Below are 27,666 nucleotides of genomic sequence, written 5' to 3' on the forward strand. Positions count from 1 at the left end.
TACCGTTTCCCCCATTGCACTTAGGAACCCAGAAGAGTTCACTAAAGTGAAGTTTTATATGTAGAATGGTTTTCATCTCAAGGTTAAATAATATTTTAAAGACTCTGTAATTGCTCCATATAATAGCCATGCCATTTTCCTGGCTACTTTTAGGCCAACTCTGTATTCCAGCAGAGTTTATTGGTAGTGTTATATCAAAGAGGGATGCATTTTGAGATATCTTATTTCCCTCTGTTGCTAACTGGAGTACAGCTGATTTTGTTTTAAAGGCCAAATTCAGGTAGCAGCCTGCACTTCTCACTTAATTTTAAAGTTTTGCAGGGAACCTTTTAATGGAAGTTGGGTGTGGATGGAGGCCAGGAAAGACCTTGCACACACACTTCCCCCAAAGTTAGAAGAAAACCATGATGCCAAGTGATGGCTTTACCATGTGAATAGTACAACTGTGCCATTAATAAACCAAATAGAACACATTAAAAAAAAAAAAAGGTCTGACCTTCACACTAATCGTAACAAAGCACTCTGAGTTAAGGCTGCCAAATAGTCCTTAATTTAGTCTCATTTAGTCTAAATCTTCTCTAAAGCTCCATCCCTGTAGTCTCTAAGTGACTTAGTATTGTGCGGTTTCAGAGTAGCAGCTGTGTTAGTCTGTATCCGCAAAAAGAACAGGAGTACTTGTGGCACCTTAGAGACTAACAAATTTATTTCAGTATAAGCTTTTGTGGGCTACAGCTGTTAGTCTCTAAGGTGCCACAGGTACTCCTGTTCTTTCAGTATTGTGCATATGTGCAGTCTCTCAATCAGTGTATCTTAATGGATACTGTCATGTGCTTTAACTAAGAAATTACTTCTACTTTTATAAGCAATCTGTGGTGGTCTTCACCAAAGTATGAGTGGCTTACATCATTCGTGTGGGATAGAGAAATATTATGCCTGTTTTATATATGAAGAAACTGAGAAACAGGAAGGCTTACAAGGGGGAGGGATAGTTCAGTGGTTTGAGCATTGGCCTGCGGGGAGATGTTGCATGCGATGGGTACTGAGTTGCTGCGGAGAACTCCTTCTTGGGTGCTGGCTGGTGACTCTTGCCCACATGCTCAGGGTTTAGCTGATCGCCATATTTGGGGTCGGGAAGGAATTTTCCTCCAGGGCGGATTGGCAGGTGCCCTGGAGGTTTTTCGCCTTCCCCTGCAGCGTGGGGCACGGGTCGCTTGCTGGTGGTGTAGCTTGAGGTCTTCAAACCATTTTTGAGGATTTCAATAACTCGGTCCTGGGATAGGGGTGTATAAAATTGGATGGGTGGGGTTCTGTGGCCTGCCTTGTGCAGGAGGTCAGACTAGATGATCAGATTGGTCCCTTCTGACCTATGAGTCTATGAGTCTATGAGTGAGTTCAATCCTTGAGGGGCCCACTTAGGGATCTGAGGCAAAAATCAGTACTTGGTCCTGCTAATGAAGGCAGGGGGCTGGACTTGATGACCTTCCGAGGTCCCTTCCAGTTCCAGGAGATAGGTATATCTCCAATTATTTAGATTTCCAAGGGTCACACACAGCCCGTCACAGAGTCAGCAATAAGAACCAGGTTTTCTGATTCTCAGTTCAGTGAGTTAATATCTAGGCTATCTGTCCTCCCTTGCTTAAGGGCAGTATGGCTTGTTAACTCCTAATTGCCTTACTCATTAGTTTGTACCATCAACTTTAATGTTAAAGTAGCATTTTTGTACATTAAATATGTTCATGCCTATTCTTTTACTCTAACGAAGTAAATTATGTACAGAGTCAGTAGACGATTTATTCAAAATGGCTGGGTGCTGTATTAAGTTAAAATTAACTTTAAAAAATCCTTACTATCTCATTCGTCAATTAAAAAAGAAAGGATATCTTACTGGTAATAAATTAATTGTTCAGGGCTCAGGGTAAAAATAAACAAGTTAGGAAAACTGAACAAATGAGATCTCAGTAGCCCCATTGACTGCAGTGGTGGTACACATGCTCAAAGTTAGGCATATGCATAAATACCTTGATGACTCAGAGCCTGACTTACTGGGGTGGGGCTGTTTTTCAGAGATAACAACTAAAATTTATGGGGGCAGAATGCAAACTTCTTATAGAGGGTTAGTCTTCTCTTAAAGCACTATCAGAACAAATCAGTACTAAATAGGAAAAGTCATTAAATATCTGTACAAATTTTTAAGATTGATTGTCAGGGTATTGAATGCTTTCTGCCTCTAATATTTTTTTTTCTAATTTTTAAGTTTACTTTTAAAAAGTATCCACAGAAATACTGTTGCAAAGCCTGAGGAGCTGGTTATATCCTGCTAACCTGCACAGTTAGCAAATATTCAAAACAAAATTGTCACTTATTGGTCAGAGAGAATAGAAAAAGAATTAGATACATTCTTGGAGGATAGGTCCATCAATGGTTATTAGCCAGGATGGGCAGGGATGGTGTCCCTAGCCTCTGTTTCCCAGAAGCTGGGAATGGGCAACAGAAGATGGATCACTTGAGGATTACCTGTTCTGTTCATTCCCTCTGGGGCATTGGCCACTGTTGGAAGACAAGATCCTGGGCTAGATGGACCATTGGTCTGACCCAGTGTGGCCGCTCTTTATGTTCTTATGTCTGTTTAAACTCAGCGGGAAAAGAGAGATTCAGAAGACAATCTTCATAGGTTTAGTATGAGGAAATGTTGAGATTCCCTTTGACCAGACTAGTTTTGTATTCCATTCAGGGGAGTGTGTGTGTGTGTGTGGGGCAATTAGTTGTATTTTATTAGAATAATCTTTATAATAAGTGGTGTCAGCTGTACTGAGATCATAATAATATGAATATAACTAAACAAGAATTGGAAACACTGTTAGAGGGGAAACAGCAAATGTAAATATTTAAAGGAATGAAATAAAAGCTTATAATTGTAATAGATTTTAAAAGTCCTAATGTATGGAACATGATCTTTTTTATGAACTTCATGTCCTCTCTCACATATACCTTGTATAGTGAACAAATATAAAGATAAGAGGAAAAAGTTGCCATGTCACTTTTGAAGTACTGGAAGAGAGAGTGAAATCCTTGTTGTTCTTCATGTGGTTGCAACTGTGTGAGCATACCCAGCACATCAAAGCTGGAGAATTTTGCCTAGCAGCACCTGTAGGGATAGAGCTTGCACCCTTTTCCATTATAGCCTTTCCGTGGCTGTATAAGGGCAGCACTGCTCTCAGCCCCCTCATTCCTTCTCATTGCCTACAGAAAGAGTCCGAGTATTTGGTGAGATTGTTTTTTTTTAACCTCACACTTGCCTTCACAGTTTTTTCTCTGTTTCTTTGGAATATAGTTGGTTGTAATAGTTAGTAGTGGTAGTAGTAATTAATTATGTAGTTTCTCCCAGTGGAATGCGCCCTCACCAGAGTTTAAAGTTTGTCCTTGGTGTAGGGTAGCTATCCTCAGTAACGTTCCCCACGCTTGATATTTATGATGTCTGGGGGAAGGGCACATTAGAGAAAGGTGCTCCATCTGTAAGCTTTTTAAAAAAGAGGACACCAGTGGCTTGAGACTTAAGATTAAAGCCGCATCTTCTCAAGCAGGCCCTGATCTCTGCCTCAGCCTGGGGGACCACTGTGGAGCATCAGGCCCCTCAGAGGCACTGAGGGGCCTGAACTAGTACAGGCTAGATCTTCTCAGCTGAGCTCAGATTCCTTGTCAGAAGGAAGAGGGATCTCTCTTCTTCATCAGGTTCTCCATGCAGATGTATATTGCCAACCAGCATGTGCTATTATATAAAAATGACTTTGTGAACTGGGACCCCCATGTCCAAATTTGTGGATAAGTTACCAGAATTCTTCAGGGAGGTGTTCAAGGCTTTTGTTGCAGAAGGCTGTTTAGTGACCAACACATCATTATAGTCAGCTCTGGATATAGTGGATGCTTTATCCAAGCTAATGGCTTCAGTCTTTACAATGAGGAGGATCTTATATGGTTGCAAAACTCTGTCATGGCTCGTGAGATCCAGCAGAGCATAGAAGACTTGCTATTTTTGGTCTTTGATCATTACTGAGAGAAATGAAGAGACATTACATTCCTTTAAAGACTTCCAAAAGCCCCTGTGCTCCTTGAGGATTTATGTTCAGGCTCCAAGGAGACATGGCTTTGGTAGCCATCAACGGCAGTAATAATCATCCTCAGCGATATTTCCATCAGTCCACCTACTCTGAGGTAGCAATATTTCTCCAGAAAGGGGCACAAATTGCAGCGAAGACTTTCTGGGTCTAATTCTAGCCAAATGGCCCATCCTCTCATCTGTTGGACTTGACAGCGTATTTGACTTGAATCTCAAAAGTAGCACTCCAGCTTGGAACGTAACTTTCCCGTCCCTTCTGCTCCAGGACAGGTTATCCCACTTCTGTAGTACTTGGGAGGTTATAATTACAGACAGGTAGGTCCTTAGCACTATGTGATCAGATTATGCTGTTCAGTTCATATCCAGTTTCCCTCCTATCCCCATACCCACGTCACTGGATGGACCACTATGATGAGTCACTGTTTATACAACAGGTGGAAACCCTGTGTGCTATGGGGGCCATAGAGGAGCTTCCTCCTCATCTTCATGGAAAAGAATTCTACTCCCAGTACGTCTTGATCCCCAAATCCAAGGGAGGATAGAGACCTATCCTTGATCTGTGGTTACCCTGACTACTATTCTTCTTGCACTGAATCATGATGTCTGGTTTGCTGATGTCGATCTCCAATATGCCACACAAAGTTTCTGAGATTTCTTGTTGCTGGCCAACATTAATGGTACACAGTTCTCCCCTTTGGCCTATCTTCAGCCCCATAGGTCTTTACCAGATTGAGTGACGGTGATGTGGTGACGGCCTTTCTCAGAAGGAGAGGGATTCATGTCTTTCTGTGCTTGGACAATTGGTTGGTGAAAGGCACATCCAGGGAGCAGGTCCTCATTCATGTCCTGTTCACTTTGGACCTTTTCAGTTAGCTGGGTCTGATCCTGAACAAAGGAAAATCAACTCTAATCCCAACTCAAAAAATTGAGTTCATTGGGGCCCTGTTAGACTTTACAAAGTTCTCATAGACTCATAGACTTTAGGGTCAGAAGGGACCAATATGATCGTCTAGTCTGACCTCCTGCACAAAGCAGGCCACGGAACCCTACCCATCCACTTCTGTAACAAACCCCTAACCTATGTCCGAGTTATTGAAGTCTTCAAATTGTGATTTGAAGACCTCAAGCTGCAGAGAATCCACCAGCAAGTGACCCATGCCCCACACTGCAGAGGAAGGTGAAAAACCTCCAGGGCTTCTGCCAATCTGCCCCGGAGGAAAATTCCTTCCCGACCCCAAATATGATGATCAGCTAAACCCCTGAGCATGTGGGCAAGACTCACCAGCCAGCACTCAGGAAAGAATTCTCTGCAGTAACTCAGATCCCATCCCATCCCATCCCATCCAACATCCTATCACAGACCACTGGGCATACTTATCTGCTGATAATCAAAGATCAATTGCCAAAATTAAGCTATCCCATCATACCATCCCTTCCATAAACTTATCAAGCTTAGTCTTAAGACCAGATATGTCTTTTGCCCCCACTACTCCCCTTGGAAGGCTGTTGCAGAACTTCACTCCTCTAATGGTTAGAAACCTTCATCTAATTTCAAGTCTAAACTTCCTAGTGTCCAGTTTATACCCATTTGTTCTTGTGTCTACATTGGTACTAAACTTAAATAATTCCTCTCCCTCCCTAATATTAATCCCTCTGATATATTTATAAAGAGCAAGCATATCCCCCCTCAGCCTTCTTTTGGCTAGGTTAAACAAGCCAAGCTCTTTGAGTCTCCTTTCGTAAGACAAGTTTTCCATTCCTCGGATCATCCTAGTAGCCCCTCTCTGAACCTGTTCCAGTTTGAATTCATCCTTCTTAAACATGGGAGACCAGAAGTGCACACAGTATTCCAGATGAGGTCTCACCAGTGCCTTATATAACGGTGAGATATAACTGGTCTTTCTCCAGTAAGAACAATTCCAGGCAATTTGGAGCCTTTTTCTGGCTCTCCAATTTCATCCTTCAACCATGGTCTGTATATGCCTGAGATTACTGGGCCATATGGCCTCATGCATTTACAGGGCACAGCAGGAGAGGCTCTTTGCCCTCTTCAGTTGTAGCTGAGGTTGGTCCGTCACCCAAATTGCCAGTCACTGGACACCTTTATCTGAGTTTCCCCAGAGCTACCGGACTCACTACAATCATGGATAAAGCACAGCAGTGTGTTTCAAAGGTGCCCTTTTGCCTTTCTTCCGCCAACCAGAGCATTAATCACGAATGCTTCCAGAATAGCTTGGTGAGTGCATTTGGGATCATTAAAGATTCAGTGTTTGTGGGCAGAGCAGGAGACCTCTTGTCATATCAATGTACTGGAGCTTCAAGCAGTATACAATGTCTGTTGGGCCTTTCAGAATCAGATCCCGTGAGCCACTGTTCATACTCACTGCCGATACCACTGCAGTGCATTATGTGACCAAGCAAGAGGGCAGCTGCTCCACCCAGCACTTCAGGAGGCAATAAAATTCTGTCACTTCTGCCTCAAGGTAATAATCATACCCATGGCAGCTCACTTCCCAGGCTCTCAAAACCAGCTGGCTGATCACCTGAGCAGGAGAAAGGGGTGTCCCTTTTATCAACATATTTGTGACAAAGGACAACAGGAAATGTTGTCAGTTCTGTTCCCAGGTGGTGCTCAGCCTGGGATCTGTAACCAGTTATTTTCATCTGAATTGGGCAGGGGACCTGATGTATAACTTCACCCTCCCCATCACTTTGATCCGTCAGTTTATTCGTAAGCTCAAACTGGACTATGCCAAGATAATGCTGATTGCACTGGCCTGACTGAGGCAGTGTTGGTTTTCCGATCTTCTCACCCTACCAGCTTGGCCTCCTAAGTCTCTCCCTACCACCTGACTCAGCATCGCAGCCAGTTCATCCTACAGTGGACAGTCTGCACCTTACTCTGTGGATGTTGCATGGCTAGATGAGGAGAAGAGGAAATGCTTGGTATCTACAAGGTCCACCTACTTGGCTAAGTGGAGATGTCTTTCAGTTTGGGCAACATCAAAGCAAATTCAGCTCATGTCAGCTCAGATTCATGATATTTGGTACTACGTGCTGCATTTAAAATCTTGTGAACTAGCTCTTAGCTGCCTGAAGGTCCACTTGGCTGCGATCTTAGCTTTCCATCTTCCTGTCTAAGGAAAGATGGTATTCTCAAGTGCTATGATAGTGAGATTTCTGAAGAGTATTGTCTGCCTTTTTCCACCAGAGAGGAAAATGGTGCCAGAGTGGATCTTAATACAGTGATGGCAGTGCTTATGAGTCAGCCTTTTTGAGCTGATAGCGCCATATTTTTGGTCTCTCCTTGCCTAGAAGACAGCCTCCCTAATGGCTATACCATCTGCAAGATGAGTCAGCGAATTGCAAGCCTTATTGCAGACACTTCATATATGCAGTTCTTCAAAGACAAGGTATCATTGAGACCACTCCTGGAATTTTTGTCCAAGGTGCTGACTCACTTTCACTGTAATCAGGTTATTTGTTTAGCTATATTTTCTCCCAAGCCACAATCAGTTCCCTGGACAAAGAGTCTGTATTACTCATTTTACCCAATGCCTCTAACTCTAAAAGTGATGAACAAGATCAAGCAGGACAAGGATATCTTGATAGTCTCTTTACATGGCCAATACAAGCATGGCATCATTACCTTTTTTGATTGTCTACTTGTCTGGTAATCAACCTTTCATGCTTCCCTTGTCTCTCTTAAGATGCAAACTGACTGCTTCATCCCACCCTAAAGAGTTTCTGCCTCAAGGCATAGGATCCTTGATGGTTCGTGGGCATATAGTCCACTTGTTAGGTAGAAGTCCATAAGGACAGCCTTTTTAATAATCATTCATGGAATATCAGGGTTGGAAGGGACCTCAGGAGGTCATCTAGTCCAACCCCCTGCTCAAAGCAGAACCAATCTCCAGACAGATTTTTACCCCAGTTCCCTAAATGGCCCCCTCAAGGATTGAACTCACAACCCTGGGTTTAGCAGGCCAATGCTCAAACCACTGAGTGATCCCTCCCCTCTCATTACATTGGCTTGAAGAATTGGGGAAATCAGAGGGCCTTTTTGGTGGATCCTTCCTTTTCAGTACACCTCTACCACTTCTATAACACGACCTGATGTAACATGAGTTCGGATATAACATGGCAAAGCAGTGTTCCGGCAGATCAAAGCAAGTTCGATATAATGCAGTTTCACTTAAAATGCGGTAAGATTTTTTTGGCTCCGGAATACAGCATTATATCAGGGTAGAGGTGTATTTTTCAAGGATAAAATTTCCCTACATCCACATCCCAGATTCCTTCCTAAGATATCATCTGTGTTTCATCTGAACCAGGCCATACGTTTACTGTTACCTCTGTGTCAGAAGAGCATTGGCTTTCTATCTCGATAGGAGCAAACCATTTTGGAAGTCGCTGAGACAAATAGTCTGCATTGTAGACAAATCTAAGTGTTCCTCTATTTGTGGGATTTTGCAGTAGAAAAGGAAGTGAGGGTGGTTCACCGGTGCAGTTTTATGTATCTTCAGCAAGGCATGGCGATCTGTGGGGCCGGTGCATGTGCCCAACTGACTGCTAATGAAAATCTCTGCTCAAAGGTGCATCTGCACCTGACGTGGAGCACCCCATATTGGGACACAACTTGAAGAAATACAGTTACAGGATGAATCACCTTTCCTTCTTTTCATCCCTTCTGCGTCAGAGTTTCCAGCCTCAGTTTTGGTGCAAAGGAGCTAGGGAGGGTCAGGGTGGTGCTGCCCTTATATAGCAATGGTAGGGCCTACAGGGGAAAGGGCACTAGCTCCGCCCTTACACGTATTACTAGACAAAGTCCTTTGGCTTTAGTGGCTGGGCATGCGCACACCTGAGTGGAATACATGTCTGCACCCACATCTCAAAGAACAACAATTATGCTACAGATAAGTAGCCATCTTTTTCCAAATGGAAAAGGTGACAGTATTGTGAATGAATGTGAAGAGTTGGAGTATAGAATTATTTCTCAGTGTCCGTTTGAACTGTAAGTTCAGTATTTAAATAGTTTTAAATATTTCAGGCGTAAAAGGCTTTGGTTACAAATGAATTAAAAAAAATAAACTGTTTCTGTTGTAGTGGATTTAGTTAACTGGCACACACTGAGCTGAGATAAAACGTAAAATAATTCAGTACAAAAGCTTAGATTTGCATTTCAAACTTGTAATTTATGACTAAGCTGTGATGATGTTTCCTTTTAATAGAAGGAGAAGCTGGAAACCGTGCCTCTGAGAAACCAATGGTGTCTGAGAATGGCGAAGTATCTAATGATCTTCCACCTCACGTCACCCAAAGGTCCGTTCTTATCTCTCTTTTCCTTTCTAAACTAACTGTAACAGTCTGAAGAAGGTAATTAACTTGAGAGCAGATAAGAACACTTTAAACAATAAATTGCAGCTAATGATCATTTGATACATTAAGATGATGTATCAAATGATTCAACCCAGTACTCCTAGATATGGATGACTTCTTTGTCTTAATGAACAGTTATTTCCAGTTTGTGATTTTTGTTGAATTCAATGTTATTTTAGTTCATAGCATGCTTTGATGTAAATGGTGCTATCTTAAATTACAGTGCACAGATTGAGAATGAAATAATGAGATGTACATTACATTAATGCATTTCCCAAGTTTGATACTACTGAGGTGGAGAACTGTCCTTTTCAATTGCCTTTTTTTTTTTTTTTTTTGTATCTTTTCAAGTACAAATTTACATTTCCTCTGTATGTCCAGGCAAGACAGCAAAGGTGGTTCTTTGAGTGATTGCACATGTGTGTTCCGCTCTTGGTGGGTGCACCCCCAGGTATAGTTGTCCGAAATTTTTTCCTCAATGGTACTGTCGGTGCAGCTTGAGTGCCCTCTACTACTGCGTGCTCTGCAAGCAGATAGGGCCAAGCTGCTCTTGAAACCTCCCTCGCCTCAGTTTCTTCTTACTGCCCATGATAGTTGGTCGAATGTGTTGGTCTTGTATTAGCAAGTGCTCTCAGCATGTTTTTTCTTGTATATAGATCTAGTCTACACTACGCCGTTAAACTGATTTTAACAGCGTTAAATTGATTTAAAGCTGTACCCGTCCACACTACAATGCACTTTATATCGATTTAAAGGGCTCTTTAAATCGATTTCTGTACTCCTCCCCAACGAGAGGAGTAACGATAAAATCGATATTAACATATCGGTTTAGGGTTAGTGTGGCCGCATATCGACGTTATTGGCCTCCGGGCAGTATCCCACAGTGCACCACTGTGACCACTCCGGACAGCAATCTGAACTCAGAGGCGCTGGCCAGGTATACAGGAAAAGCCCCGCGAACTTTTGAATTGCATTTCCTATTTGGCCAGCGTGGAGCTCTCATCGGCACAGGTGACCACGCAGAGCTCATCAGCACAGGTAACAATGCAGTCTCCTGAGAATAGAAAAAGAGCACCAGCATGGACCGCACGGGAGGTACTGGATCTTATTGCTATACGGGAAGAGGATTCAGTGCTAACAGAACTCCGTTCCAAAAGACTAAATGAAAAAATATTTGAAAAAATTTCCAAGGCTATGATGGGAAAAGGCCACACCAGGGACTCAGTGCAGTGCAGAGTGAAAGTTAAGGAGCTCAGACAAGCCCACCAGAAAACCAAAGCAGCAAACGGAAGATCCGGGTCAGGGCTCAAAACATGCCGCTTCTACACTGAGCTGCATGCAATCTTAGGGGGCTGCGCCACCACTACCCCCCCCTTGTCCGTGGATTCCGAGGTGGGGGTTATAATCTCAACCATGGCTGAGGATTCAGCAGAGGGGAAAGATGAGGAGGAGGAGGAGGAAGAGGAGGACAACCTTGCAGCGAGCACACAGCACTCCGTTAGCCCAGGAGCTTTTTGTGACCCAGACGGAATTACCCTCCCAGCCCTCCCAAGCCACTAGCCCAGACAGTGAAGCCATGGAAGTGACCTCTGGTGAGTGTACCTTTGTAAATATAAAATGTGGTTTAAAAGCAAGTGTTTTTTAATGATTGATTTGCCATGAGGGCTTGGGATGCATTCGCAGCCAGTAAAGTTACTGGAAAAGTTTGTTAACATATGTGGGGATGGAGCGGAAATCCTCCAGGGACATCTCCATGAAGCGCTCCTGGAGGTACTCCCAAAGCCTTTGCAGAAGGTTTCTGGGCAAGGCAGCCTTGTTCCGTCCACCATGGTAGGACACTTTACCACACCATGCATGTAGCAAGTAATTGGGTATCATTGCATGACAAAGCCTAGCTGCGTATGGTCCCGGTGATTGCTGGCATTCAAGAAACATCTGTTCTTTATCTCTCTCTGTTATCCTCAGCAGAGTGATATCGTTCATGGTAACCTGGTTGAAATTAAGGAATTTAATTAAGGGGACAGAGATGGCCATTTTCCTACTGGGCTGTTGCTTAAAAGAAATCCTTCCTTGCACGTAGCCAAGTGGGGGGGAGGGGAGGAAGGATAGCGCTGAGCTTTTTAGTGTTTGGCCAGCAGGAATCTTCCCAGCTAGCAGCCATGCGGTGGCGGGGGGCGGAAAGGGGGGTGATGAGCAGTGATCTTCCATTATACCAGCCATGTGGTGGGGGGAGGGGTAAAGCAATCCTAGAGAATTGGATTGGGGAGGGGAGGGGCTGGCATCTGCTGCTGCTTGTTAACAGGAAAGAAGCATCAGAGGGCACTGTGTATATGAAGGCTGGAGAAGCTGAAAGACAGTGGCTTACCATGGACGCATGCAAGCTGAATTGTGATTCCTGGACTTGCGTCTGTGAGATCTTTGTAACACCAGAGCCTCAGGCACTCAATATTAAAAGATGCAAAATGCGACCTTGTAGTGAAATCACATGTGCTATGTAAGGTGAATAGTGTTGTTCACTGTGAAAGAGTATAACCATTGTTCTGTAAAATGTATCTTCTCTCCCTTTTTTCCCTCCCTCATGCAGCTCCACATTTTTCAAGCCTCTCTACTCCATCCCGAAGGCTAGCTCAGATAAGGCAGAGGAAGAAGAGGATGCGAGATGAAATGTTCTCTGAAATCATGAAAGTAACCCGCAATGAAAGAGCTCATCTGAAGGAGTGAAAGGACGTGGTAGCGAAGTACAGGAAATATGCCAGTGAACGTGAGGATAGGAGAGACGCTCGAGATGAGAGGTGTAGGCAGGAAGATCAGCAGTGGCGGGATGCAACGCTGGAGCTGCTGCGTGATCAAACTGATATCCTCTGACGTCTGGTGGATCTTCAGGAAGAGCAGCGGGGTCACAGAGTGCCGCTGCAGTCCCTGTGTAACCACCCTCACCACTCACCATGTTCCATATCTTCCACACCCAGACATGTAAGAACGTGTGGGGGAAGGCTTTGTGCACCTGCCCACTCCACCCCCGTGGACAGTCCAACCAAAAGGGTGTCATTACGTTGAAATGTGCTTAATGGCCTTTTCCTTCCCTCCTAGCCTCCTCCCAAACCACACCCGGGGTACCTTGTTAATTCTGTGCCTCTTTTTATAATTACTTTTTAATAAAGAATACATGCTTTTTAAACAATAGTTACTTTATTTCCTTAAGCAAGCTGTAATCGAAGGGGGAGGGTGGGTTGTTTTCAGGGAAGGAGTCAATCAAGGGGTGGGGGTTCATGAAGGGGAAACAAACACAGCAGTCACACCCTACCCTGGCCCGTGATGAAACTCGTTTTCAAGGCTTCTCTGATGCGCACCGCTTCCTGGTGAGCTCTTTTAATCGCCCTGGTGTCTGGCTGCGCGTAATCAGCGGCCAGGTGATTTGCCTCAGCCTCCCACTCCGCCATAAAGGTCTCCCCCTTGCTCTCACAGAGATTGTGGAGCACACAGCAAGCAGCAATAACAAAGGGGACATTGGTTTGGCTGAGGTCTGAGCGAGTGAGTAATGTGTGCCAGCAAGCCTTTAAATGGCCAAATGCACATTCTACCACCATCCTGCACTTGCTCAGCCTGTAGTTGAACAGCTCCTGACCACTGTCCAGGCTGCCTGTGTATGGCTTCATGAGCCATGGCATCAAGGGGTAGGCTGGGTCACCCAGGATAACGACAGGCATTTCAACATCCCCAACTGTTATTTTCTGGTCTGGGAAGTAAGTCCCTTGCTGCAGCCGTTTAAACAGAGTAGTGCTTCTGAAGACGCGAGCGTCATGAACCCTTCCTGGCCATCCCACGTGGATGTTAGTGAAACGTCCCTTGTGATCCACCACTGCTTGCAGCACCATGAAAAGTACCCCTTGCGGTTTATGTACTGGGTGCCCTGGTGCTCCGGTGCCAAGATAGGGATATGGTTTCCATCTATCGCCCCCCCCCCCCCCACAGTTAGGGAATCCCATTGCAGCAAAGCCATCCGCTATGACCTGCACGTTTCCCAGAGTCACAACCTTTTGTAGCAGCAGCTTAATGATTGCTTTGGCTACTTGCATCACAGCAGTCCCCAGAGTAGATTTTCCCACTCCAAATTGATTCCTGGCTGACCAGTAGCTGTCTGGCGTTGCAAGCTTCCAGAGGGCTATTGCCACTCGCTTCTCCACTGTGAGGGCTGCTCTCATCTTGGTATTCTGGCATTTCAGGGCAGGGGAAATCAAGTCACAAAGTTCAAAGAAAGTGCTCTTACGCATGCGAAAGTTTCGCAGCCACTGCGAATCGTCCCTCACCTGCAAAACTATGCGGTCCCACCAGTCTGTGCTTGTTTCCCAGGCCCAAAATCGGTGTTCAATGGGTAGAACCTCCCCCATTACCAGCAGGAGCTCCAAAGCGCAGGGGCCCGCGGTTAGGGAGAATTCAGTGTCCATGTCCTCATCACTCTTGTCACTGCGCTGCCGTAGCTGCCTCCTCCTCGCCTGCCTTTGCAGTTCATGGTTCACCATAGACAGCATGAGAATGCGCAAGGTGTTTACAACGTCCACAATTGCGCTATTGATCTGATCAGGGTCCATGCTTGCTGTGCTATGGCGTTTGCTCAGTTCACCCAGGAAAAAAGGCGTGAAATGGTTGTCTGCTGCTTTCAGGAAGGGAGGGGTGAGGCTGTACCCAGAACCACCCGCGACAATGATTTTTGCCCCATCAGGCACTGGGATCTCAACCCAGAATTCCAAGGGGCAGGGGAGACTGCGGGAAGTATGGGATAGCTACGGAATAGCTACCCACAGTGCAACGCTCCGGAAATCGATGCTAGCCTCGGACCATGGACACACACCGCCGAATTAATGTTCCTAGTGTGGCCGCTTGCAATCGACTTTATAATATTTGTTTTATAAAACTGGTTTATGTTAATTCGAAATTATCCTGTAGTGTAGACATAGCCATAGTTAACATGTTTGTACGGTTACTAGGGACAGTTGGTGTGTGTTGAGTTAGTTTAGTGTCTGTCAGTTCTTTCTTGGTTCCCCAAGTTTGGGGATCTGTTGTAAGTACTGAGGAATGCTTCAGTCACTGGGCTGCAAGTCTTGCCTGGCATGACTGAAGCCTTTGCCTGTGGGTGACCCTCACTTTAATTGTTTGAAATGCTTGAGTGAGTTTCATATTAGGGATTGGTACCAGATTTGTTAGAACTTCAAGCCTAGAACCAGGAAAGATCTAGAGACCAGACTGAAGTTTCTTTTGATAGAGACAGTTCTGAGACTACCTTCAGAGCCGTCTCAATTGGAGATGGTACTGAGCACTTCAGCATCTGAAGAAGTGTGTCTCCAATGCTGACTGAGTCCTGGCGCTGCTCTCCCTTGCCAGTGCCCAGGAAGAAGCAGAAGGCTTCCAAGGACACTGCTGGGAGATGCAGATCCCCGGTCCCTAAGTCAGCCAAGAAAGGGGACAGTGCAGAGTAGAGTGCAATCAAAACTGAAGCACTCCTCCACTCATCATCTGCTAAATCAGCACTATTGACTCTGGTGCAGGGGCAGGGACTGCCAAGTTTGGGTCCTGAAGAAGCATCTTCATCAGTTCCAACCCTATCTACATCTCTTGCACATCAATCAAAGACAATCCCAGTACATCTACTCCAGAGATGTTTCAAGCTGCAGGGGACTTGCCGAGCTTATCAGTGCTGTTTTACCAGTGGTGCAGATAGCTTATATGGTACTGCTTGGTGCCAGCTCCTCAGTGCAGTTCCCAGCACCGAGTCAGTCTCCTGAGTCTTGGAGCTCTTATCCTTCTCTCTTCCCTGGATTCTTGGCACCAGTCCCTGGCAGTGACTAGATTGGCCCCTCCTTGGTCAGGAGAAGGTGACTCTCTTCTTCTGACTCAGACCTTTGCTCTTATGTTCCCCAGCTGCAGTGTGTGTATTGCTGTTCGTACCCCCCCCCCCCGACCTTACCACCCAAGGTAAGCTTGCGAGACCCTGTGAGTGATGCTGCCATGGACATGTAGCCTGCAAGACTTTGGGGTCCAGCACCCATTCAGGTGCCCTTCTGGAACCCAGGGGGGTTCTCTCTGTTTCCAGATCATCCTTCCCAAGTTCAGTTTCTCAGCTAAACATGATGAGTCAGCTCATCAAGCCCATTATTGGGTCCAATACCAAGCCGGAAGAAGGGTATTCATGAACATTTGGCAGGACAATGAACAGAGGAGACACAGCCTCAGCTTGTGCTAGATTCATCTTTCTCCTCACCAGGTGAGGCAGTTTCCTCGGGAGTGCCTTTGCCCCCTTCTGATGACTAGAGGGTCCACCAGAAGCTCTTAAAAAGAGTTGTTCAAATAGAGGAGGTCAGGGAATCTTTTCCTCGTCTCATTGATATTCTGGTCTCTGCTGTTCCATCTTGGGTGGCACTGACAATTTAATGAGGCAATTTTAGAACCTATCAAGTCTCTCTGGCAAACTTCCTCCTCATTCCTTCCCACATCTAAATGAGTGGAGCATAAATACTATGAACCTGCCCAAGTTTTGAGCATTTTTATTCCAATCCCCCTCTGGGGTCATTAGTCTCAATTTATGTTGAGTGGGAGCTACAGGGGCAACTGACATCTACCTCTAAATCAAGGGGTGCTAAAGAGCTGGATTTCAGTAGAAGAAATTATTCTGTGGCAGGGTGATACATGCCATCATGTGCTAGCAATGCCCCTCTGCCATGTACATTGGCCAAACTGGACAGTCTCTACGCAAAAGAATTAATGGACACAAATCAGACATCAAGAATTATAACATTAGAAACCCAGTTGGAGAACGCTTCAACCTCCTTGGACACTCAATAACAGACCTAAAAGTTCCTACTGTATTTTCCACTGCATGCATCTGATGAAGTGGGTTTTAGTCCACGGAAGCTTATGCCCAAATAAATTCCTTAAGTCTCTAAGATGCCACAAGTACTCCTCGTCATTTTTGCTGATACAGACTAACACGGCTACCACTCTGAAGCTTAGACTCACTAACCAGAAGGCTTTATTAGGGCGATATGACTTTAATATCTGGTATGCCATTCTGAAATTTAAGGACAAGTTGTAAGGCCTCATGCATCTAGAACCTGGGCCTGTAGATCTACCAGGCAGATGACATCTCCCGGCCACCACCAAGCGATAGCTGCAATCAACTTGCGCTCCGCTTCTCATGACCCACTGTGGACATAGACCATAGGACGTTCCGCCTCAAAGGTTTGACAGACGGCAGCCCCACGGCTCCCAATTGGCTCCCTGCCCTATATAAACCCAAGGGTAGTTCCAGGAAGTGTCCAGGCAACAGCATGGATCTTCTGTACCTGCCACAACCATTCCCGTTCCTTGGTCTTGAATTCCTGGCTTAAACCTTTGCTTGATATGGACTTTGCCTCCTGATTCAGACTCTGATCCTTGTTATCAACCCTGGCCTGTCCCTGACTCCAAACTCCTCTGCTATTCCTAGCCTCACGTTTGCCCCTGCTCTGACCCTAGGCCCTGACTTCCCTTGTTGGGATCTTGAAACAAGTTGGCTGAGGATGCTAAGCAGGAGTTCCTTTCACTGGTAGATGAAGGAAGGTGAATGGCAAGAATGTCACTTCAGGCTGGTACGGACATGGCAGATTCAGGTGCTAGGACCATTGCCTCTGCCATCACCATACCCAGGTGCTCATGTCTACAGTCTTAGGAGTTGCCACAGAAGGTTCAGCAGACTCTGTAGGACTTGCTATTTAAAGGTCATCCCTCTTTTCATCTCAGACTGATGATAAACTTCACAGCTTAAAGGAGTCTAAGACAACTCTGAAGTCTAGGAAGCATTTCTGTCCTCAGCTGTACCACAGCTGCGCCACTTCTGCAGCTTACCAGGTTACATAGAGGAAAATTAATAGGAGTTATAGACGCAAACTGGCTCTTGCTGCTGCTTCAGCATTTCCTGGTCCATCTAAGTGCCTTGGGGTTGCTATGCAACCATTTTGGTAGTGCAGTTGAGGATGCCAAACCAGTCTTTGAAACAACAAGGTTAGTTCTGTTAGTTCCATCAAAGTCTACTTAGCAGCTATCTAGGCCTTACTCCCTCAGGTGGATAACTGCTCTGTCTTTTCTAATAGAATGTCAAGAAGATGTTTGAAAGACTTGGAAAGATGTATCCTGAGGAACAAGATCCTGTTCTCTAATGAGATCTAAACTTTAAATTGTCCTTTTGAGCCTTTAGCTACCTGCTCTTTACTGCACATTTCAATGAAGGTAGCATTTTTTGGTGGCCGTGACTTCTGCTAGGTAGGAGGGGAGGTGAGCTGCAGGCCCTGCCTGTTGTCTGGCCCTCCTTATACTGTTTTGTTTAAAGACGAAATGTACCTGCATTCTCATCCAAAGTTTGTCTGAACCACACTATCTAGCTTCTGTATCAACCAAGCGATTTACATACCTTCGTTTTTCCCCCAGACTACACACAAATAAAGATGGGGAAAAGGCTCCATGCTTTGGATGTCTGGAGAGCATTAGTATTCGCCCTTGACAGGTCCAAATAGTTCTGTCTCTATTCCCAGCTCTTCCTGGTGATCTCAGCGAGAATGAAAGGACTCCCAGTTTCTTCTTAGAGAATATCATCTTGGATAGCCTTGTATATTCTCTTGTGCTACATTTTGGCTAATGTTATCCGCCAAGCAGAGTGGCAGCACATTTAACAAGATTGCAAGAGGCTTCTGCGACTTTCCTGGCTATCCCAGACATTTGTAGGCAGCATCTTGGTCTCCATTGCACGTGTGTATTTCCCATTATGCCATCACTCAGAAATCAAGAGACGAAGCTTGTCCTTCAGTTGTTGTTCAGATAGGTTCTGATCCCACAATCTGTTTTCATGGCTTATGAGCCACCAAGACTGGAATGCACTTGTGCAGTCACTCTAAGAAGGAAAAACGGTTACTTACTCATAGACTCATAGACTCTAGGACTGGAAGGGACCTCGAGAGGTCATTGAATCCAGTCCCCTGCCCTCATGGCAGGACCAGATACTGCCTAGACCGTCCCTAATAGACATTTATCTAACCTACTCTTAAATATCTCCAGAGATGGAGATTCCACAACTTCCCTAGGCAATCTATTCCAGTGTTTAACTACCCTGACAGTTAGGAACTTTTTCCTAATGTCCAACCTAAATCTCCCTTGCTGCAGTTTAAGCTCATTGCTTCTTGTTCTATCATTGGAGGCTAAGGTGAACAAGTTTTCTCCCTCCTCCTGATGACACCCTTTTAGATACCTGAAAACTGCTATCATGTCCCCTCTCAGTCTTCTCTTTTCCAAACTAAACAAACCCAATTCCTTCAGCCTTCCTTCATAGGTCATGTTCTCAAGACCTTTAATCATTCTTGTTGCTCTTCTCTGGACCCTCTCCAATTTCTCCACATCTTTCTTGAAATGCGGTGCCCAGAACTGAACACCATACTCCAGTTGAGGCCTAACCAGCGCAGAGTAAAGTGGAAGAATGACTTCTCATGTCTTGTTTACAACACACCTGTTAATGCATCCCAGAATCATGTTTGCTTTTTTTGCAACAGTATCACACTGTTGACTCATATTAAGCTTGTGGTCCACTATGACCCCTAGATCTCTTTCTGCCATACTCCTTCCTAGGCAGTCTCTTCCCATTCTGTATGTGTTAAACTGATTGTTCCTTCCTAAGTGGAGCACTTTGCATTTATCTTTATTGAACTTCATCCTGTTTACCTCAGACCATTTCTCCAATTTGTTCAGATCATTTTGAATTTTGACCCTGTCCTCCAAAGCAGTTGCAATCCCTCCCAGTTTGGTATCGTCCGCAAACTTAATAAGCGTACTTTCTATGCCAACATCTAAATCGTTGATGAAGATATTGAACAGAGCCAGTCCCAAAACAGACCCCTGTTCCATAACTGTTGTTGTTCAAGATGTGTTGCATATGTCCAACCCATCCTTCTACTCCTCTCCATCGGAGTTTTTCTGGGAAGAAGGAACTGTGAAGGATCACAGCAGCTCTGCTCTTTATACTTACATGCAGTGGCACACAGCAGCAGAGGGCCCTTGAGCTGCCCTGATGTACCACTGAGGGAAAAATTTCTGACAGCTGTGTTTGGGGCGCACACACACCAAAAATGGAATGGACATGCGCAACACATCTTGAAGAAAAACAATTGTGGAATAAGTTAGTAACTCTTTTCTTGTAGTTGGAGCCAAAACCAACCTGTCCCTTTTACGTTAAGATTTCTATTGTTGTGCTGAATTTAATGCAGGTGCTGCAGTTCAAAGTCAAGCTAAACATAGAGCAGCAGATCATAGCTATATTATTGACAAGGTGTGCCAGACGTTCAGCTAGTGCAAAAGATTTGGATTGCCATTAGATGCAAAACATTACTGTGCAAAGGATCACTGTGTATTGATTTATGGAGCACATTCTCTACGTTGCTTCATAGTCTGATCACAATACTTATTATTGTTGTGAGACCAGGAGAGAAGTTGTTTTACAGACGCAACACTCAAGATTTATAAAGTTCAGTTTGTGTTTTCCTATAAACTAGAGCTGTCAAGCGATTAAAAAAAATTAATTGCAGGTAATCACACTGTTAAACAATAATAGAATACCATTTATTTAAATATTTTTGGATGTTTTCTACATTTTCATATATATTCAATTACAACACAGAATAGAAAGTGTACAGTGCTCACTTTATATTTATTTTTGATTACAAGTATTTGCACTGTAAAAAACAAAAGAAATAGTATTTTTCAATTCACCTAATATAAGTACTGCAGTGTAATCTCTTTGTCATGAAAGTTGAACTTACACACATAGAATTATGTACCAAAAAACCTGGATTCAAAAACAAAGCCATGTAAAATTTTGGAGCCTGCAAGTCCACTCAGTCCTACTTCTTGTTCAGCCAATCGCTCAGACAGATGAGTTTTTGGTTACATTTGCAGGAGATAATGCTGCCCGCTTCTTGTTTACAATGTCTCCTAAAAGTGAGAACAGGCATTCTCGTGGCACTGTTGTAGCCAGCGTCGCAAGATATTTAGGTGCCAGATGTGCTAAAGATTCATATGTCCCTTCATGCTTCAGGCACCATGCTGATGATGGGTTCTGCTCAATAACAATTCAAAGCAGTGCAAACTGACACATGTTCATTTTCATCATCAGAGTCAGATGCCATCAGCAGAAGGTTGATTTTCTTTTTTGATAGTTCAGGTTCTGTAGTTTCTGCATCGGAGTGTTGCTCTTTTAAGACTTCTGAAAGCATGCCCCACTTCTCATCCCTCTCAGATTTTGGAAGGCACTTCAGATTCTTAAAACTTGGGTCAGGTGTTGTAGCTATCTTTAGAAATTTCACATTAGTACCTTCTTTGTGTTTTGTCAAATCTGCAGTGAAAGTGTTCTTAAAATGAACAACGTGGTGGGTCATCATCCAAGACTGCTATAACATGAAATATATTGCAGAACACAGGTAAAACAGAGAAGGAGGCATACAATTCTCCCTCAAGTTCAGTCACAAATTTAATGAACACTTTTTTTTTAACGAGCGTCATCAGCATGGAAGCATGTCGTCTGGAATTGTGGCCTAAGCATGAAGGGAACAAATCAGTTATGGCTAAGAGGGGTGAAAACATTATCTAAGTTGTATCTGTCATGTAAATACCTTGCAATACCAGCTACAAAAATGCCATGCAAATGCCTGTTCTCACATTCTGGAGATGTTGTAAATAAGAAGAATGCAACAGCATCTCCTGTAAATGTAAACAAACTTGTTTGTCTTAACTATTGGCTGAACAGTTAGGACTGAATGGACTTGTAGGCTCTTAAGTTTTACATTGTTTTGTTTTCGAGTGCAGTTATGTAACAAAAAAAATCTACATTTGTAAATTGCACTTTCACAAACGAAGAGGTTTCATTACAGTACGTGTATGAGGTGAACTGAAAAAATACTATTTCTTCTGTTTTATTTTTACAGTGCAAATATTTGGAATGAAAAATAATGTACAGTTTGATTTCAGTTACAACACAGAATACAAGATATATGAAAATGTAGAAAAACATCTAAAATATTTAATAAATTTCAATTGGTATTCTATTGTTTAACAGTGCGATTAAAACTGTGATTAATCATAATTAATTTTTTTAATTGCGATTAATATTTTCACATTAATTGCATGAGTTAACTGATTAATCGACAGCCCTACTATAAACTAGTAACTTCCATGGACATGAATTAGTAGTTCGTTTTGCAGCTATAAATGAAAAATCTTTTGTTTATTCTAGAAGACCACCACGTCCCAATAGCGCAAGGCCAGCTCCCCCCCGGATAAAACGGCAAGAAAGTACAGAGGTTTTACTTCCAGAGAGGTAAGGGAAGGGGAGTGTGTGTGTGTGTGTGTGTGTGTGTGTGTGTGTGATGCAGAGTAAACATTCCTAGTTTTCCCAATGCATCATTTTGTGGTGTGCCATGTGACACTCACTCATAACAATGATACTAAAATATACACACTATACATGGCCTCAGCTTAGAAAATATTAAGATTTGGTATGCTGGTCTTATTGTTTCTGCAGAACCAGTATATTGTCAGAACAAAGTGAAACTGAACTGTGGTATCAGAAGCTTTGAGAAGCAGATAAAATGATCAGCTGTTGCAAACTCTGGAACAATAAATCTTACAATGCTAATCTAAAATAAGCCTAGAAAAGGTCTGTCTCTGCAGTGAATAGACCATGACCTCAGAATGCTGAAGGTGTCTTGAAACTATTCCTAATTACCAAAATGATAAGCATCTGATAAATGCTAAAAACTTCCTCTAATCCAGAAAAGCAGGTTGGTGGTTAAAAGACAGAAAAATTATTTCTGTGGCCAAATAAAAGACAGCCGCTTACCTGTATCATAACTGTTGTTCTTTGAGATGTGAGTGCGGACGTGTATTCCACTCAGGTGTTTGTGCGCCTAGCACTACCTGTAGATGTGGCATTCATGCCTTTTCCTTCACATCCCTACAATGGCTATATGGCATTGCCGCCCCGACCCCTCTTCCCTTTCTTTGCACTGAAACCCCAGGCTGGAGACTCTAGTGCTGAGGGATCAGATGGTGGGCTGTGGAAAATATGTATGCACTCACATCTCAAAGAACAACAGTTACGATGCCGGTAAGTAACCATCTTTTCTTCAAGTGGTTGCAGACATGTATTCCATTCAGGTGACTCTCGAGCAGGAGGTGGGGATCAGAGTCTATTTAAACAGTGACTGCAGAACTGCCGTCCCAAAGTTTTCATCTGATCTCGACACCGTAGTGATAACATGATGTTTAGCAAAAGTATACACAGAAGACCATGTCACTGGCCTGCAGATAACCAGTATTGAAATATCGCTGAGGAATCCAATTGACGTCACTTGCAGATGTGAGAAGAGGGCCAATAAAGATGTTGCTATCGGCTCGAACTGCAGGCCCTTTAGCACTGCCAGCTAAAGGAGAGCAATAACCTTAAGAGAAATCTCACTGTCATGGGGTTTGAGAATACTGACTTTCCTTGGATGGGAGGATGGAAAACTGAGATCACAGCCAAATGAGCATTCAGGGAGATAAAAGCTAGACCTGAAGATGTCAAATGCAGCAAATAATCCAAAAATATCCTGAATCCAAGCTGATGTGGGCTGAATTTGCTTGGATGTTGTCCAAATCAAAAACTGTTTCTGTTTAGACAAATAGGTGGACCTTGTAATTGGTTTTCTACTACCAGGCAGAATTTCCCTAACTGCTTCCAAGAATTGCCCCTTCTCATTTAGCCCTGCAGCATCCATGCAGTGCGTTGTTGTTCATCTGGCAGTCAGCAGTCTACCTGTCAGTGATGAGTCAGCAGGTTGCAAAGAAGAGGGTAGAGACTTGTGAGTTCGAGAGAGTGGTCAGAAAACCAACATTGCTTCGGCCATGTTGATGTGATCAGAATCAGTTTGGTATGTTCCAGTTTGAACTTGAGGATAAATCTGAGGGATAGGAGGAAAGGTATACATCGGGTCCTTCCTACAATTCACTTGTAATGTTTTGGTAAGGGATCCCAGGCCAAATACTGCTTGGAAACAGAACTGACATTTCCCATTTTCCTTTTGTCACAAATAGGTCAATTGAATGGATATCAGCACACTGTTCTTTAGGGACAACTCGTGGTTGTCCGAGAAAGACCTGTTGAGCTACTTGGCTAGCTGGTTCTGAGAGCCTGGCAAGTATGCTGCTGTGGGTATAATACCGTCTGTAGAGGAGCGGACTCACCCCTGCGGCACCTCCTGCTGGTCTCTTAGGGAATTAGCTCTTTTTCCAGCCAGGAGCGTCCTCTGCCGGCCGGTGATCCACCTGTCCTCTTAGCCCCCGTGTCCCTCTCTAGACCCTGGTGCCCTTTTATCTGGGGTGCTGCCCCCTGGCAGTACCCCACCAATCTGGGTGTCCCCTCCCTGGGGAATCCCCAACCCACTATCCCCACTTTGCCTCAGTTTTGGCTGCTGCGCAGTCTCCATCTAGCCTCCGTTCATTGGGGCAGACTGCAATATCAGCCACTGATAGCCAAGGGGGTTTGGACCTGCTGCCTTTGCCTTCCCCTTGGGCTGCCCCCTGAAACCCCCTGTACCTCTTGGCCTTATGCTAGGCCACAGCCTGGGGCTTTCCAGCAGGAGCTCCCCAGCTCCTCTGCCTTTCCCCAGCCCTGCTCCAGTCAGATACCCTGTGTCTAGTTCCCTGCAGCCAGGCCCTTCTCCCTCTACAGGCAGAGGGAGACTGTTTGTTTGTTTGCTCCTGGCTTCCCTGGCCTTTTTATACAGGCCAGATGTGGCCTGATTAGGTTGTGGCCTAGCTGCGGCCGCTTCCCCAATCAGCCCAGCTTTTAAAGCTGCAGGTTTCAAGCCCCCCCAGGCTGCTTTTTAAAGCCCTCAGGGCAGGAGCGGGTAACCACCCACTACACCGTCCTTGATGCAGCGGTGTCAGAACTTTATTGTCTCTTGATAAAGCTGGATCCCACCTGCTTGCTTATCGTTGCAGTGGTGTTGTCTGTGAGAATATGAATCGCTGCCCCCAGGAAGTGGTTCTGAAAAGCCCAACAAGCATTGTATGTTGCGTGAAGTTCCAGCATGTTGATATAATGGAAGGTTCCTGTTCTAACCACAAACCATGAACTTGTAACATTCCTAGATGTAAAAAGCAACAAAGAGTCCTGTGGCACCTTATAGATGAGCAGATATATATTGGAACATAAGCTTTAGTGGATGAATACCCACAGGACTCTGTTGCTTTTTACAGATCCAGACTAACATGGCTACCCCTCTGATACTTGATTCCTAGATGTGTTCCCCAACCTGTTGTGGAGGCATTGGCAAATACTGTTCTGGTTGGTGAAGGGTGGGCAAAGGGGACTTCCTGACACATGTTGTATTCTGTCTACCATTGTAATGAGTCACGTATCTCTGGCGGCACTCAGACAGTAGTGTCCAGTGGCTAGCAACTCGGGTGACAGTCCTCTTCAGTGATAGCTGAAGTTAGACTGAGGTGCAGTCTTGCATGTTGCACCATGTACTTGTAGGCTGCTGTATGGTCCAGTAACCACAGGCTTACACAGATCATTTGTGAAGAATGCGAATGGTGATCCCAGTGAAGATGCTGAATTGTCTGGAACAACTGGCATGGGAAAAATGTACTAGATGAATTTGTTGTGACCAAGGATATCAAAGATAGGTCTCATTCCTCCTTCGGACTTGGGGTCAGGAAGTACAGGGACTAAAATCCTTTTCTGCAAAGATGGTGAGGAACCTGCTCCACAGCCCCCCAGAGCACACAGGGTTTGTACCTGCCACAAAAGCAATGACTCGTGAGAGGGCTCCCTGAAAAGTACAGAGTAGGGGGATAGGATCTTAATGGCATAACCCAATCCCACAATGGTTAGGACCCATAGTTATTGTCTCCTGAGCACTGTAGAACCTGTTCCTGAATAGATGGGACTGGGATATGATGATCACAACTGGAGCCATGCTCTCAAAAGTTAAGTCAAATAGATTGTCCACTCAGACAGGAGACGATAGGTGGTTTGGCTAAAATTAGATCCAGAAACTAACTGTAAGGATGTCTTGGCCACTAACAGGCCTTCTGTAACAAAGGCTTTGAACTCTACTCTGGAGGATTCTGGTAATTTATCCTCAACTTTGGACATAGTGTCTCATTTCACAAAAACCATACCTTGGCCACAGAGCTTTCTGGTTGGCAATATGCAATTTGCAGGAATGAAGTCCGATAGATATACCTCCCCATCAAATCTAACCTTTTCTGTTGTCTTTCTTTAGGCATAGACATATATCTCTCCTGTCTGTCTCACTCATTTGCTGCCATCACAACATGGGAATTTGGAGCTGGATGAGGGAAAAAACATTCAAAACCCTGCATAGGCACATAATATCTATTAGTGAGTTTTGTTGTGAGCGTTAACAAAGCCAGCATATTTCATGCAATTTTGCAGGCTGTAATATGACTTTGTTTATAGAGAATGCTTCTCTCGCAGGAGGCATGGCTCGAGGATATTCAGCAGTTTATGGGTGTTTTTCTGAACAAACTTGTCATGAATACTTAATTCCAATGCTATGTTTCTGAGCAGATATTATTATGACCTGAAATCCTCCAGTATTGAAGATGAGGACTCTGGTACCATTATATCATCTGGTGACAAGGAGGAAGATGGAGGTGGGACAAACAGAATTCCTTGTCAGATAGCATCTGACAGTCAGATTCAGGAAGCTCCAGTGCAGATGGAACTGCCTCAGCCAGTGGCTGCAGAATTAGTGGTTCCTGGAGGGACGCTACCAATGGTACAGGTGATCGTGCTCTAGAATGAGCAGATGGCTGGGACTTAGCCAACTGGGAGATTTCGAAGAGATTCCATGGCGGCCATTGCAGATAAGGATATGGCAACAAAAGCCAGTAAGAACTAAGCCAGGGGCGCTTGTCTCTGTGGTGGTAATGGTACTAATCCCAGTAATGACCATGATTTCCGTTATCTCGATGACCTTCAAGATCGAAAGCGATAGGAGGAAGCAGAGTGAGATGCTTTCAAACTCCACTTTGAGGATCCTTCCAGATAATCTGATGGTGGCAGGGGAGCTGCTCCTGATGGGGCCACCAAATCCCCTGCATCATCTGTGTTCCAACCTGACATTGTCATTAGTACAGGAGGAACAGTCAATGGCTTCTTGACCACTTGTACCAGCCTGACACTCACATTTGGCCCTAGAACACACATTGAAGCTGATCTCAGGCATGCCAGATGCAGACTACATTGTAATCAGTGTCTGTATCAAAGATTCTGTCCCCATTAGCGACACCGTCAGTGCCAATGAGGAAGACGGCTGAACCTCTGGACTGTAGGTAAACTGCTGGGTGGAGGACATTGCTGTAAATAACAGTAATTCTGCCCACTAGGCAGGACACCACAGATAAAACTACTGCAGTCAAATGCTCCTGAATAAGCAGCAAGTCAGGACAGGCAGGCACAGCAAATCTGCTGCCTGGTACACAACTGGTGTGGAAACAGACAATGTTCCTTGGTACTGGATTCCTCAGATATCCCCAAGGCAGTACCAGAGTCGACAGTATGGAGTATCTCTGGTCCTGCAATGGAACTGTTGAGAGAGTTGACAGCCGAGCTGTAGCCCACATACCCGCAGACTCATGGTGCTAGTTGGTACTTTACCTACACAGACATGCATCTGACGAAGTGGGTATTCACCCACGAAAGCTCATGCTCCAAAACGTCTGTTAGTCTATAAGGTGCCACAGGATTCTTTGCTACCTACACAGAGAAGATGAATCTCCTTGTAATCTGGAATGCCCCCAGTCCATTTTCTGGCTTCTTTTTCTTGAGGGATCTGATGAAGGAGAGCACTCCCTCTTCTTTCTGGGCAAGGAATCCGAGCTCAGTCAAGAAGTCAGGTGCTTTTTTAGGAGCCAGACATTCCTTGATTGTTCCTATTACTGAGGCAAGCCTCATGGTCTGCTCAAGAAGCTGCTGCTTTAATCTGAAGTCTCTAGCCACCTGAGTTCTCTTCTTAAAGGAGTTACAGGTGAAGTGCCTTTCCTTCATGTGCCCTTCTCTGAGGCACAGAAGTGTGGGTGTTGCTGTT

At 44.6% G+C, this 27,666-nt stretch overlaps 1 protein-coding gene across 1 annotated transcript in view; it reads left to right on the forward strand.

Moving 5' to 3' along the window:
• The window catches only part of TRAF3IP1 (TRAF3 interacting protein 1), a 144,302-nt gene that overhangs the window by 80,428 nt on the left and 36,208 nt on the right, over nt 1-27,666 (forward strand). Inside the window, exons 13-14 of the mRNA XM_050969446.1 lie at nt 9,346-9,436; nt 21,795-21,878. Coding sequence (XP_050825403.1) covers nt 9,346-9,436; nt 21,795-21,878 — 175 coding nt within the window. The remainder of the gene's footprint in view (nt 1-9,345; nt 9,437-21,794; nt 21,879-27,666) is intronic.

This window comes from Gopherus flavomarginatus, chromosome 10 (genome assembly GCF_025201925.1).
Source record: "Gopherus flavomarginatus isolate rGopFla2 chromosome 10, rGopFla2.mat.asm, whole genome shotgun sequence".
In the NCBI taxonomy this organism is placed as follows: Eukaryota; Metazoa; Chordata; order Testudines; family Testudinidae; genus Gopherus; species Gopherus flavomarginatus.